This window comes from Syngnathus floridae, chromosome 16 (genome assembly GCF_059516105.1).
Source record: "Syngnathus floridae isolate MCC-2025c chromosome 16, RoL_Sflo_1.0, whole genome shotgun sequence".
NCBI lineage: Eukaryota > Metazoa > Chordata > Actinopteri > Syngnathiformes > Syngnathidae > Syngnathus > Syngnathus floridae.
In genome coordinates this window covers 707,347-722,936 of record NC_142428.1, presented here as the reverse complement: position 1 = coordinate 722,936, position 15,590 = coordinate 707,347, and the positions used below count along the sequence as shown (strand labels likewise).

At 46.2% G+C, this 15,590-nt stretch overlaps 2 protein-coding genes across 2 annotated transcripts; both read right to left on the bottom strand.

Moving 5' to 3' along the window:
- Positions 1-126: 126 nt before the first annotated feature.
- On the bottom strand, positions 127-4,148 carry pnn (pinin, desmosome associated protein). Its single transcript, XM_088400342.1, has 9 exons — positions 3,922-4,148; positions 3,393-3,491; positions 3,017-3,088; positions 2,864-2,939; positions 2,689-2,783; positions 2,347-2,422; positions 2,116-2,271; positions 1,902-2,040; positions 127-1,811 (listed from the first exon to the last, which is right to left on the bottom strand). The coding sequence occupies exons 1-9, from the start codon at positions 4,101-4,103 to the stop codon at positions 571-573; spliced, it is 2,136 nt and encodes a 711-aa protein (XP_088256468.1). The 5' UTR covers positions 4,104-4,148; the 3' UTR covers positions 127-570.
- Positions 4,149-4,609: 461 nt separating this feature from the next.
- On the bottom strand, positions 4,610-12,809 carry fbxo33 (F-box protein 33). Its single transcript, XM_088400977.1, has 6 exons — positions 11,952-12,809; positions 11,198-11,302; positions 10,782-10,942; positions 10,504-10,712; positions 10,104-10,401; positions 4,610-9,942 (listed from the first exon to the last, which is right to left on the bottom strand). The coding sequence occupies exons 1-6, from the start codon at positions 12,383-12,385 to the stop codon at positions 9,677-9,679; spliced, it is 1,473 nt and encodes a 490-aa protein (XP_088257103.1). The 5' UTR covers positions 12,386-12,809; the 3' UTR covers positions 4,610-9,676.
- Positions 12,810-15,590: the final 2,781 nt, after the last annotated feature.

Here is a 15,590-nt window from a genome sequence, read left to right as displayed (position 1 = left end):
CCTTCAGTGTGGCGTATCATTCATGAACACATCTGTACCCAACTAAGCTATGCAAGTGTGATGCTGCAGCCTCATCATGCATATGACATATTTGCATAACAAGAAAAGAAAAGAACAGACGCTTGCTAATTTCCTCACTTTAAATTTGAAGCAGGGTGGCTGATACAAAACAATGAAATACATTTTCAAAAAGACATAAATCACAACCGGATCAAGTGACACAGCAGTCACAACAATTGAAGACAACCAGTGTGTGACACGTGTCATTGGCATGGTTAACACGGAGGTGATGGAAAACGTGCCATCTTTTTACACGAACCAAAAAAAAGTAAAAAATATTCATTTCAAAGATACCAACGGTTTGAAACATTTTGAACGGGTCAAATTCGAGATCACAGAGCTTTCTTGTATTGTGAGACGGTTACATATTCTTGTGTCCTAAAATCAATTGAGTTTTACTATGAGCAAATCTGGGGACTTCAATTGAATGCAAATTGGAAGAGTGATTGGGTTTGACACGATTGACCCGACAGTCCCCAGCTTCTTTAGGAGACCAAACGGGAGCCCTTTTTAGCGTCTTTTGTCCTTCCTTTCTCTGTCCTTATTCTCCCTATCACTGCGAGCTGACTTGCTCCTGCCTTCATCGCTCGTTCTCTTCCTCCCTTCCTTGCCCCCACTACTCCCTCCTTTCTTGCGATGACTCCTGTCCTCTTTCTTCTTGTCCCTGCCCGACGGCCTCTTGCCACGCTTGCCGGCCTCCCGACTACGACCGCTGGACGAGGAGGTCGACGAGGAGGACGAGGAAGAAGAGCGGCTCGAAGCGGATGAAGACGAAGAGCTTCCGCTGGAAGAGGAGCCGGAGGAGGAAGAAGAGGAGCTGCGACTTTGACCGCGGTCTTTCTTTGACTCCTTGGCCTTCTTCCTCCCCCTTGCGCCGCCACCTTCTTTCTGTTCTTGGAGGACGGCGGCGGGGCCGCTCTGGGGAACCTGCGTATCGGGCTGAGGCTTGTCGGCCGACCCGTCCCCGGATTGCGTTTGCTCGGCCGGATTGGGGCCGGCGGAATCGTTGAGCTCGGACGAAAGAACGGCCGCCGGCTCCCGCTCCTCCGCTTTGGAGGCCATTTGGGATGCGGGAGAGGCCGCCGTCTGGGGGTCGGCGGGCAAGGATGCTGCCGCGGCCCCCGGGTTGAGATTTGGGGGGGCGAGCTGAGCGCTGCCACTCGCCTCTTGTTGGCTGACTTCCATTGGAGACGTGACGTCAGTCTTTTCCCTTTCAAGATCTGCCGGGCCGCCCTCTTTACTGTGTGTATCCTGCTCCATCTTATGGCTGTCCCCTTGTTCTTTGCCTGCCTCCACCTGTGATACTGGACGCGCCTCGTGATCTTTTTGCTCAGCGCCCACCTCTTTCTTTTCCTCACCTTCCTTCACCTCCTCCCCTGCTTCCCTAAACTCCATGGCCTCGTCCTCAATTAAGCCTTCCCTGCTGTCCCCTGCTTCCTCTGGCTCAACTTTCCCTGTGACCTCTCTCGCCTCCCCCTGTTCTCCGTCCACCCCTTTCTCCTTCTCCTTCTCCTCCTCCTCCTCCTCTTCCTGATCCTCATCCTCATCATCCTCCTCATCTTCCTCCATGCGTGCAGCCCTCTTGTTACCTGTCACCTTGTCTACCTGACCTGCTGGCTTACCCTCCGCCGAGTGGTCGTTCCGTGTCGCTGCGGCGTTGCCGTCCTGGTCGCGGTTTAGCTGTCGACGTGGTCGGGACTCCATCTTGTTGATGTGTTCCGTGAATGCCTCGCGCCTTTCTTCAAACACAACTGTTCAAAACGCATCATCGTTACATTTGGCCAATCAAAACGGCACAGCGGGCACGGCATTGACGACGAGTTCAAAGAACTCCATCTGACCGTTGAGTTTCTTGGTGGAGTCATCGAGGAGTTTCTGGGTGGCGGAGCACATCTTCCCAGGTCGGTAGAAGATGTGTGGCCTGGTCTTGGTGCGAATGAATTTCACCAGGAGGTTATTGTGGCTGGTCCACTCCTCTTGCTGAGCACAAGGGAGAGAGAACATGGCAATCAGGAAGTGAATGCAACATTCGTGATCCGAGACGATTTGTCTTACCAACTGAGCCAATTCCACTTTCTGTTCCAGTAGTCTCAGCTCAGTCTGCTTGGCTCTCCTCTCCTCAAACAACTCCCTCTTCTCGCTCTCCAACTTCTTCTTCTCCACCTCAGCCTGAACCTCAAGCTTTTGTTCGATCTCAGAGCGCCGCTTTTGCTGAGAGGGGGAAAAAAAACATGCCTCGTTTGAACATTGTTTTTTCTAACGAGCTGCAACAAGCAAAACACTGACCTTTTCTGTGCAAACATTAGACTCCTGTTTAAATTTTTGCAGGGTCCCCATGAGCAGGCCGAACATGCGCCGATTCCTGACCGAAGAAACCAGAACAGAGTTGTCACCATCGAATATTCTGTTGAATCCGTTGTTCTTTCAGTTATTCGAGGGATTCAAATCTATTTGGCTTTGAAGTTTCACGAACAATCTTTTCCCGTTACTGAATTGATCATTGCCGTTTCTTTGGTATCGTAGAATGACGAAGCAAACAAAAAAGGCAATGCAAGAGGGTGAACCTGTTTAAAAGAGAGCTACTGCTTCGGTATTGATTCGTGCAGGGATTCTGAAATCCCATCCCACCTCTGTTTGCCCTTCTCATCCATGGTCTGATCTTGAATGAGGTCCCGGCGTGTTCGCTCTTTGGAGGTAGCTACAACGGACGACTGCAACGCCGGCTGCAAGTGTAAGAGAACGAGCGGTAAGCAACTCGTGAAGCCTTCTCTTCAAACGATGCCAGCGCTTGAACTCGCTTCACCTTTTTGACATCGTCGTCATCCTCGGCGTCGCTGTCGTGACGCACATCTCTCCTGGCCCTCTGGTCGCCTGCCAGCCTGCGGACCGAAACACATGAACGCATCAGTGATTCTGAAATGACAGTGGGATGAAATGTGAGATAACCAAGCGTCACCTCAACAGAGCACCCTCGATGTCTCTCTGCTTGGCAGGGGGGCCGCCGCCGCCAATGTCGGAGAGACTGCGTCTGAAGAGAAACACGTCATAAAATATTGTATCCATATTATGAAACGCTGATTGCTTTGGTCTCGGACGCAGAGCACAGATGTGTCCAAGTCTTAAAGGATTTCGGGAATTATGTTGAACCATGTTATGTACATTTATTTAAAACAATTTAAGATAAAGTAATAATCAGTAAATGAAGCTAAATAGACTATGTTTGTTGGTTGAATTGACAGAATACATGCACTTCATGGTCATGATGGTACCACCTCTGTCTCAAGCCCTGAAATGAATGCATTAAGTTTGTTGAAGTTTCTCCTGGGCATTACCTGAGCAGGTTAAATCCTCTTCCTCTACCTCCTCCTCCTCCCACTGCTGCAACTCCGATGCCTGCCATGGGCCCACCGAAGCGGCGCATCTGGCCCGGTCTGAAAAGACAAAGAGTCAAGTTAACACACTTTGCCCAGTGTGAGTTTGTGTCTCAAATTGAGATGGATTCGTTTGTATATAGCGCTCATCCAATAGTCCTTCTACCAAACAATGAATGAATCGTTCCCAGGCCTCCACTCGGGAGCGACATACGTCGATTACCCGTAGACTTCAAAGACCATTTGCATTCGCCGTGGTTTATATATATATATATTTTTAGGTATTTCAGTGTAACGCTAGCAGTAATATCACATTTATCTTCAATTTGTATTGCAAACAAGGAACTAGCAATGTCGCGCTGGGGTAGCGTTTGCTTGCTAGCTAAACGAACAAGGCTAGCACACTCCCACCCTCAGTCCTGTGCAATGGAAAATGTGCTCGTCAAATCGACTGCATAAAAGACACAAAGTTAAAGTTTGGAGCTTTTACCTGGATTCATTGGGATCTCGCCCCGTTAATTTACGAATATTATCGTCAACATTTCTCAAGCCTTCTTTGGCTTTTTCAATCTGGTCTTGCAAGCTCCGCACCGCTACCGCCATCTTGCCCTCCCTCAGCAAAGCGCCAATCACATGTGCTTCTTCTTCTACTACTTTGGGATTTGGCTTCATAGAGAGACGTAGGAACACTAGAGTCACGCTTTAGCTGGTTGAGGACGTGCAGACCTGTCCACCATCTTGAACCGGGAGTCACGGGAAATGGTCACCTATGGTATGGCGGTGACACATTTGTGAAAAGTCAAATATGAAAGCGGTAGTATTCGTAGAAAGCTTTATAAACCGGTGCCACTGCCTGGTTTTTAGTGCTGTGTAATAGTGTCATTCGAAATAAAATATAAATCAAACCAAATGGCTTACTTTTGAAATATTTGCTACAATGTACCATATAGGAATGTTCTATGATCCTAATTGGCTGCAATTTGGAAGTAGCATTCCATGCCAATATTAGTTTGACTCATCATAGAAATCTAATTCACCCGAATGGTTTGAAGGGAACACCTAATTTGGCAAACTCAGCATTTTAGAGGCTTGGTACATTTGGTTTCTTGTCATATTGACATGAGACTCGGTGGTCATGTGATTAAGTGTGCACAGTAAGAAAAAACAATAGAAGCAAATTACATTTTGATGCTTTTATTCACTGACTAAAAGAAGCAGCATTCATTCAACACAAGATTCAAAACATTCAATCAATTTCACCCCTACCGCTTACTGAGATGTTTTATGTGGGGGCTCCAGTGCCACCACCTTCGATCAATACTGTTTGAGCTGAGCAAATAAGATCTGATCATTGCAAAGCTCAGCGATGGACATGTCACATAAGGAATAGTTGGCAGACTGGGCCAAAGCAATTCTAGTAATCACCTTTGAAATGATTTGACGTTCACCAAACAGTCGTTTGACAGAGGCAAAACTGAATGAGGCAAAAGACTTTTTTTGAAAAGCTGGTATATTTCCCCGACTTGTCCTTGATTTAACCGTTGCTCATCTGTGAGCAGCTCAAACCATCTTATACTCTGTTTAAAGCCTAAAAGTGAAATGAAAATCATCGATCATATGATGTCTTTTAACACATATAAGAATCTTGTCCCGCTGTGGTTCGGGGTCAACTTTGACCCCTTGCTAATGCAATGCAAATGTTTAAAGCCACGATTATGTGCACATTGTAACAGACAAAAATCACACAGAAATGGGAGTCAGAACATTCAACGGTATTTTTGAAAAACACACACCCAAACATAATATTTGATGTTCAAAGTCTGTATGATTTCATAATATAGTATCTCATCGTCATAAATTCAAGCGGACACATATTTTTATGTAGTAATAGTACACCACAGTAAAGAATTGTTGAGACCTCTACAAATATGCACCGTGAATGTTTTATGTACTCATATGGTATATCTCATTTCGTCCTCTGTGGTTCTCGAGAGATCAGCACTACTAGTAAGACTGCTGTTATTGCAAACGGTCCTGATTTGAAACAAATGCACAACATTCGTACCACGATAAAACTGGGGCCATCGAGCCAGTCTCACAGAGACCAAGAGTGAGCCTGCCGTCACCGCGCCTTCCGCACCAGAATCTTAGGATCTTACAAAGGAAACAATATGATGATGCCAATCATCATAAGGCCAAGTGGTATTCCCAGTCCTTATCGTCTTCTGTCCTTGATTCTGTGTGACCGCGAGGGGAGGAAAAAAAAAAGTCTGGATTAGATGCATTCCTCTTGCATAGTTGTGAGGCCTGGGCACCTGCCTGTTGACTGCCTGCCTGCCTGCCTGTTGATAGCAGCTTTGGCTCTTCAGCTTTGACAAGAAAATCCAGAAACAGGGCCACAGTAACCAAGATTGCATCCAATAGTTTGCTGACACACGGATCGTCTCGTCGTGAAGCTCGGAGCTACAACTCGGTGACCGCCAGTTTTGCTATGGGCAACCGGCGTGGAAAGTGCATCAGACACACACAAGATGGAGCTAAAACAATCGGAAGCTAGCTCATCTCTGCTGAACACGAGATGTCTTCTAAGGCTCTCAGCGTGGGTGTGACCAGACTGACCATAACCAGTGCAATAAACATCCAGTGTGTAACAAAACAAGATATTGATGAGAATCCAGCTATTCCTAATCCCGGTAGTACTAAAAAAATAGAAGAGGAAGTATATAAAGGCTCACATCATGATGTGGAAACGCTGCCTATTGTTAACGACCTATCAACTTTAGTAAGACCAGTTTCCAACAGGTTGCAAAAATCCTGAGAAGTAACATAAGGAACTGGAATTACGCAGGAGTGACCATCAAAGTGGAAGTCAACCGAGTGATTTTGATAGTGAAAAGATCTAAAGCTGGGTGACGCCTCGTGATTGATTATGCGGAAACAAGTTTCGATGATTCCGTTCAGCCATCTCAAATGTGAGGGTTTGTGTTCCGGACACAAAATATCTTCAAATGGTCAGTAAGTGTTGCATAATCACACATGCGTACATCACTTGGCCTTTAAATGTGTGTGTAAAAACCACACCTTCACACTCATCCATCAGTCCAGCTGCTTCTCTGGTGCTATTCGGAACAAGCTGCATCCTCATTTTTGCAAATACACCACTTTTGCTGGACACGTGTATATATATATATATGCAAAAATATATATTTCTATAGTATCTATCACATGAATTAGCATTCAGGCTTTAAACTTGATGTCAGTCAGCTGACCTGAGAGTCACCCAAGTTCTTCACATTCCTAGCAGCAAATTGCTTTTCAGCTCAGACCGATAAACACTTTGGATGAAGTCCACCGCGGAATACATTTCAAATCAGGCACACTGGTCTTTAGGCCCGAAAAACTTCCAGTTCCTGCCTGGTGAAGGAATGCTTCATTGAATCTCATACTGGCTAGTACACTGAGATGCTTCACTGTGTGTGTCCCAGATTGCCTTTCTCCTTGCTTTACATTCACGCACGCATGTCTACTCACTCCTGTTGAGCAAAGACTCTAACAACTGTTGTGAATGAGCGCATGCTGGATTCCAATAGCCGACAAAAAGCAATCCACGCTCACAACAAATTAAAACCGTAGCCAACAACAATGGCAGGATTACACGTGTTGGTTTTCCCTCCAACAATAAAAGGTCCTAGGGGAAAGCTTGTGAGTAGGAGACAACGACAAGGCAGACTGGGGGAAAAGAAAAAAAAAAACCAGCAACAATTCAAATGTGAACTATAAAAGCAAAACCACTGGAGCATCCTGCTGCCAGTGTACGCGACGATACGGGCATTGAAACCATGGCATTGAAACATTTCGCTCCATCCATTCATCCATCCATCCGTGACTCCTCTGCTGGTCTCATGAGCAAACGAGAGGCCTGAACTATTGTTTTAATTCCTCGACATCTGATTGGACCATGAGAAGCTCTTCTTTCTGTTCTGGCGTCCTGCTGCGAGGTCGACTAAACATGCGCAAGCAAACCGCACCACGTGCACACAAGCCAAAACAGATACTGCTAGAAGGATACACACTTGGTATGTGTGAAAAAAGTGGCGAGTTGTAACTGGGATTTTTCCATTAGGAGCTACTTTTCCGCTGGCATGAGTGCCGGCCGTATTATCTTTGAATGCATCTAAACACAAACACCGTTGATGATGGAAAGGAGGTGTAATCGTTGCTGTACAAACACCCTACTGCCTATAACAAATAGTCATTCATTCATTTCCCCCCCAAAAAATAAAATAATCTAGTAAAACCTTATTTTGGTCAGGTGTGTTTTGCTGCTCTTCAGTATACACAAACTCGTACACGCAGAAGCCAATTATCCTCTTAATAAAAAAAAAACAAAAACATCTTGGTACCCAAAGTGCAACAATCCTGAGATATGGACCAAGAACAAGAGATTATCACGTTTGAACCATCTTGGTCCCATTACCGCCCAACAAATGATGGACAGCCGGAAGCCCGAAATAACGCTTGGACTGAATATTAGCCCGACGACACGTTGCCCTGACAAATTCAGCTCAGGCCACCCAAGCACACTCCATCCATCCATCCATCCACAGTGTGCCATTCGTCCGCCCGCATTGATTCACCTAATACCTTGAAAACAAATGTACGATTAGGTTGGCCGACAAATCTACCAAAGTGGATGTCAAACTAACCAGGACAATAAACAAGCGCTTCTGGTCTCCAAGGCAACTGTGACTCAAGAGGAAGTAAAAAGAGCATCTGCAAGAACCGTGATTGCTTCCACATCCTCTTCTTGACATCATCCAACCAGCGTCCCAGTCAAAGGGATGTAAAAGCTTACCTGAGACTAACCGCAAAAGCCGTCACCGTAGGAATGAGCCGTAACGCTCCAAAATTCCGTTGTGCAATAGGTGACTTTTTTTTCTCCCTCAGACAAGAGTTAATCCGAGAATACTCAAGATTTTTGCTTTTTTTTGTTGTAATCCCCTCTAGTACAAAATGAGCCATTGTGAAAAGAAGTGTGATTTTTCATTTTCACCCATGACAAGAAGACCAGGTTTCCATGGACAAAGCGGCACTTCAACGCAAAAGCTGGGACGACCCTTCCCCATCTTTGTAAGCTTCCGACAGATTTATCAATCACTGGTATAAAGAATTTCAAATGGAAATTGCACACAGCAGTTCATTGTCACGCAAGCCTTTGCACTTTGCCATTCATTCATTCACAGGCCATTTCCATCGCTTCCATAGTAGCATGTACAAAGGGGAATTGGGGATAATGGTCTGGATCGCAACGACAAAAGGGGGGGGGGGGGTAAAATAATAAAGTAGGAAAACAATGAGTAGGCTCTCTTGTCAGTTTCTGAACGTTATCATTTTTTCATGAGCACCTACCGGAAGACAAGGCTCCCTCATTTGGTGACGGCAAAATGAAGCTTCAAATACGCTTCATGAATCATTTGTTGCCACTTTTGACTGACGGAGACTAAACTAACAGTGCCATCTAGAGGAGTCTGACAAGAGACAAAATGGTTCATGAAGCAAATGTGAAGCTTCGTTTCCATCATCATGATATTTTGAAATAATCTCACCGGATAAAAAGGGTAGAAATTGTGCCGAATGCAAATGTGTTAACACCGTGACGCCGACATGACTCTTGCTGAGAGCTATTCAGTGAGCAGTCGCTTTTTGCACTCAGTGAACGCGGCTTACCCAGGAAGTGATGGGTACATTAACAACTTCTGTACAACAGACAAAACAACAAGGTAAAAAAAAAAAAAAAAAAAAAGCTGAAAACTAAAGCTAATTGCTTGGGTTCGAGCACACATTCACGCCAAGTATTTCTACCGTCTATGAATCAAGCATCCTCCCTGTCCCGTTAAAACATAATATCATACAGTGGCTGTGGGCTTTATTACATGAGGCACCACTTATGTATGGGCCCTGAAAGACATGATTAAGCCTACAACTTGAATTGACCCGACTGTCCAACCGTCAATGAGGCAGGCGACTAAAAGGTTGCTTTTTGGAATTTCTCAATTTCAGTTTTGAACAGCCAAAACCAGAAATGACACCATTTGCCTAGCCTTTGTGATATGCCCCAAAAACTCCTGCCAACGACACAATCTGCCTTGCTCGAGATCAAGATGAGATTGGTGGAGTGCGCTGTGAGCTGACGTGGACTTGCTTAATCTGGCCTGGCCTGGCCTGGGCCCATCCCAACAACTGGCCTACATGCCCATGCTGAAGGCATGCAGTTCACGATGGAAATGCTGGCTGGGCTCAGTCAAAACCAGGCTGTAATCCAAACACGGGTGCCACACTCGGCCGAGGCCGAGCGAGACCTCTTTGACCAGGTTATGAACCGGATCGCCTTCCAGAAACACCAGCTGGTCGGGGTCAAAGTCGATGCTCTCTTCAGACACGGTCAGGACGCGAAGACTGGATCCTCGCAGCCGAGAGATTGCCACCAAGTTATGAGACCAGACGGTGTAGCCTGGAATGAGACACGGACGGTCGGACAGGCGCATTTGTTGGACAAAGTAGGCATACTGTACGTCCGTTCAAATTTGGAATTGCGGCGGCAAGATGCGGCGCCGCTGCAACCCAGCCGCCCGCCCGAGCAATACGGTGCGCAGCGGATGATCCTGGACTCACCGTGAATGACGAGCACAGCCAGCTGAGTGCACCTCCAAGCCAAGAGGACCAATGGATCTTCATTGCGATTGACGCTGAGGTCCGGGAACTCGGGGTCATCCCTCAGTAAAAGGAAGTGCGTCAGTGTTTTGTTGTACTGCTGAGCGATGAGCTCCAGGGTGGCGTCCGTCACCAGGGTGCTGCAGCTGTCCAGGTGAATGCGCTCCAGCGGAAGGCTCGGCTTGAGCACTCTGAGGAGCTCGGAGCTGCTGACCTCGACGGCCATCATGTACACTCGCAGGTTGGCGCTCACTCGTACCTGGCCAAGGGGGTCGTTTGAGGGAGCTCAGCGTTTCGCACAAAATACAACGGTGTTTGCGCAAAATCAGGCCAATAAAATCAAGCTCGATTGGTGCTTTACCAGCGCCTTCCAATCATCATCTGTGGCGGTCCCGTCCAAAGACTTGACCTCCAGCGTGGTGCCGTTGAGCAGCAGCGAGAGACGATGCAGCGGAGCGCGCTGGGGCGACGCCAACAGGCTACAAAGCTCAGACGTCAGATCGGAGAAATCGAGAGCCAATGAATGAAGAGAAGAAAGACGCTCCAACTCTGGCGGTGAGATGAGCGCACCTATCGGGAAGAAAAAGTCACCAATGATTACACACACGCACGCAGATGCAAAGTGACAGTCATACATACCGAGCTGGTGGTCCAGTAAACTGAGGTGCTGCAAGGTCTCAGAGGAAGGATTGGATAGGCATGCTAAGGAGGAAGGAGTCACCACACCCAGCATAAAGCTACACGACAACCACCGAAGCTGCCTGCTGTGAGACAACAACTCCCTGAACAAGCGCTGGATCCTGCAGCGGAGGAAAGAGCAAAGAGGGAGGTGATTGCTCCTACAAATAGCCTGGATGCTAGCATACAAATGTCGGATTTGATCGGCTCAAAACCGCTCATGCGTTAGATGACAAAAAAAAAAAAAGTTGTTCACATATTCATGGGAAAAGTTTAGAAATGATTGATGGCGCTCTCTTTGGACATTTTGAACAGGTGTGTCTCTGCTTTTTGTGGTTGCAGATCATTCAAGATCTTCAGTGTTGGAAATGCCTTACTCGTTAATTTTCTTGTGGTGAATCTGGTGTAAGTTGGAGTTGTCCAAGAGTCCCTCTTGTTGGAGAGCACACGTGTCGCCATATAGACGCAACTTCTGCAGGTTCCTGAGAGAAAATGGAAAGAGAAACGGACTGAAAGTCTGCACCTGCATCCATAGTTTTAGTCGAAATAACACAAATGGAGCATTCATAAAGATAACTATCCCGAATTGATGCATACTATGAAACACGTTACATCCTTCCACCACCGATATTATCAATATGATACTTGACGATTGCAATTGTGTGGACGTGCACTAGCTAAAGAGAGCCAACTACGTCTGCTCGCATACATTGTTAGTGTATGTGGAATGTTTTGCATGTGCGCCATTGCTGATATCAGCAAATGAAGTCCACAAAGCCTTCCATCCTTCCTTCCTTCCTTCTGTATGGCTGCATTCTATCTGCCAGTAGCAGGATAGCTAGAGGCTCACAATGACACGAGCACCACACATTGTTTGGTAAATGTCAGCAGAAAAGCATGCACTGTGTACAGTCAAGTGACGCAAATGAGGAAAAGTGGTTTGCTCCGCCATTGAGGCCGGCTGGCTGGCTGGCCGGCCGGCTGGCTCGCTCGATCGCCAGTATTACATAAGTCTTGGGCTAATAAGGTAACCCATGTATGCTAATCGCAACACAGCTGCTAGCTACAAAATAAGACCAACATGATAGAGAGGGCAGCGTTGATCACGGAAGCAGGAATGGAGTCGGTCACCTGTTGTTGCGGATGTTGCTTAGCACACACAACGCCTGGTCCACGTAGGTGGCCATTGCGTCCCCCCATCGCTCGGACGGCTGCGGATCGTTGTCAGGACCGGGAGGAAGGTCCACTCGAGTGGAGGGCGGCTCGTTGTTCAGGGCTCTGGAGCCGACTTCCCCGGGAGCCAGTTCCAGCTGCAGCTCTCGCACGAACGCGCCGAACCTCCGCATGAGGAACTCTAATCTCGAATACTCCTCAGAGCTTGCACCGTTGCCACCACCTATCCGGAGTTTGAGTTCGCTCCACAGGGCGGGATAGAACAGGCACTCCCTCCATCGCGAGCAAACGGAGGAGGCCCGCAGCTTGTCTCGGTCGGATAGAAAGGAGAAGATGTGGACGATGAGCTCACTCGGTAAAGCCATGGCTCCCACACCACCGCACAGAGCCATGGCGAGCAACCACACAGTTGAAAGGGAGGGAGGGAGGGAGGGAAGCAAGCCAAAAGAGATTTGACGGCAACAACCTCACGGAAAATTGGTGCCGCAGTGCAAGCTAGTAGCGGCAGCGGCAGCAGCAGCGGCGGCAGCAGCGTTGCGTTGCGTTGCGTTGCGTTTCTATTCGAGCGAAAAGAAACCGCTTCCCAGTTTTGCCTTCAATAGTATTGGACCCAACTACTTCCTGGAGCTACAGGGGAACATAATACCAAGCACATCTACTTCTCCCTGTAAGAACCCCCTAACTAGCTGAAATGCAAATGTTCTAAACCGATCTAGACGTTAATACATTTCAATCGCGGTGTTAGTAGTTGGCGAGTGCACGGCGGAGTCGCACGGCATCAATGGTTTCGCCCGGTATGCTCTTATTTTTGCCATATCCACGCTACCGCAAGAGGGCACTGTTTCTCCTTTGAAAAGATGTGACCATGTGATCTTTGGAGCTGAGTCATTTTCAGACACACCCCCTTCTCTACATCGCCCCTTCCAAAGAAAGACAGCAGGTGGCGACAACATCACTGCAGCGACACACGTTTCCCGAATGAAAGAATACATATGCATTTCCCCCCACACTTTGAACGCACTGTTTGTGCCACTCCAATAAATAACCACATTTCAGTTGACTTTTTTAACGGCACAATACTTTGCCTCGTTTTAGGGCCTAAACTGTCTCAAGCAGTCTCAACCTGCTCAACAACATTTTTTGCGTGAAAATTATTCATTGACATTATAACGTTATTAAGAGGTTGATGAGGTCACTTAGGTCACTCGTAGCCACCCACCGAAGGCTCAGGTCCAAAACTCAAGGCCCGCCACATAGGCTGTAATAGTTACAGTGTTTTGAAATTGAAAGGTGAAATTGTCCGTTTTTGTTGTGATGCCACCCACATCTGTAAGTGACATTGTTTCAAGAAGTCTGAATGTGTCCTTCCGGCCAGACATTCCATGGTCTAATGGTCTAAGCCAGTAGGTTCTTTTATCACTGCTTTTCTAAATAATGCCCAGTCACACTTGTATGCCATATAACCAGTATTTATTGCTTCGAGGAGGCTGTTTATTGTGTTTTGATTCCTGTTTCATTTATTGTTGTTTTACTTTGTTTAATGACTGTGTGATACCACTGGCAGGAAAACAAATTGCCCGTCAGGGATAATAAAGTTCTTCTCCACCTTGACCTTGAGCATAAAAACTAATTGCTCACGAACAAACACACACACACACACACACACACACACACACACACACACACACACACACACACACACACACACACACACACACACACACACACACACACACACACACACACACACACACACACACACACACACACACACACACACACACACACACACACGCAGCACCACCACCCAGAACAACCAGTTGTTTAATTGGTAATACAATTCACAGCAACCAAATGAGGGTGTCACCGAGTTGCAAGCTTACAACTTAATAACAACCATTATGAAAATTCGGCAATACTAAAAGTGATGGTTTTTGTAATCATTAACCACATTTGTATCTATACAGATCCCAAGTTAATACATTCTTTTCATAAACTGTTTGTGGAGTGAAAAACCTGAATGGCAATTCTCTGACCATCTTATCCTAAATTTTGATTTCTAAATCATTCTCGGATGACAAATTCGCGATAAAAGAATCTTTACGAACTGGAATTGAAAGATGAAATGCAGATGCAAGTCAGCCACAAAACGCTAGGTGGCGATAAAGCTCCATTCATTCATTCAAGTGTACTAGGAGTTGGCAATATAGGTTGGAAATGCATTTATTGGATGCAGTATATTCAATGGGAAATGGAGGAGAAGAAGGTAACATTTTCACCTTCACATACAACATATTTGACCTTTTACATAGACACGCATTTGATGTTGCCAGTCATTCGAAGAGCACACACACTAAAGCATTGGAGTTTTCTATTTCTAAAGGAATCATTTTGATCAGCATAACTGGATTAGATTTAAATGGAAGATCAAGCCCAATAGTACAGATAAGAATGTCTGAATGTGTGTTAATAGAGAAATAGCAAAATGATTTTGTACAGTATAATTGGCTGTGAATGTAAAAGCGCCACATGCATTAGCAGCATAAAATTCAACAATAAGAGATAAAACACATCAAATCCAATTTGCTTATCTTTCCCAAGATGAATTGTTACTGTTACACAGAGTATGAAAAGCGCAAGGTTATTTCTGATGGCGAAGGCATACAAAACATTAAAAATGTTAAATCAAGTGGAAAAAAACAGTGAAAAGAACTCAAAATGGCCAAGGCGTTCGTTACAAGTGACATCAGAGTGAGAAGCTGCAACTCAGGAGGGGAAGACGGAAAGACCTTGAAGGACGTCGGCTGTGTCAAATGGAGGCCGTGAGGGCTGTTAAGAGGAGGGAGGGTGGCCCCATTTGAGAACAGACTGCTTACCTTGCACCCCAGTCAGTGGGCTGCTCGACCAGCTAATGGATGGAGGATGGGCGCAGTGGGGGGAGGGAGCATTGGCAGATAGTAGGCAGCTGCTAAGAACTCTTTGGATGTGTTTGCTCCCGGCCAGGCAAAATCGGGTACACATTCAAAACAAGCATCAAAGAAAGTGAAGAGCCCTCTTTTCGGCAACATTTCCCTCAAGAGTGCCCAAGAACGTCTTGCTTATGGGAGCTATTTTTACTTTTGATCATTAAAAAAACCATCCTTTTTTTTCCGTAGATCCATTAAAAATGGTGGCGTCTCCTGTGTGGCACTTGTTAGTGAGGATCATCTGTGGGCTATTTAGGTGACTGCTGTTGCCACTTTGCTAGTCTCTTATGTGCTTTTGTCTTGCCAGTAGTTGCACTTTTCTTCAGTTTAGTACGACTGCGATTCACTGTCCTCTGCTGAGTGTTGTACTTTGGAGTTGTTTTTGCTCCACTGCCCTCACGTAGTGTTCTTATTTGGGTCCACATTGACCTTTTGTCATATTTACTATTTTTAGTTGACGGTCTGCTTGTTAGTTTCTTTGGAGTCCAAGCACAAACTTTTAGGCAGTAAACGGGCTTTCCACCCACCTATTTTTATTTGAACTGTCACAAATGACAAAAATAAACCCCAATCCGACACCTATATTTCGCAATGAATAAAAGAAGCAAACTTTTACGTACGTGTGCCATTC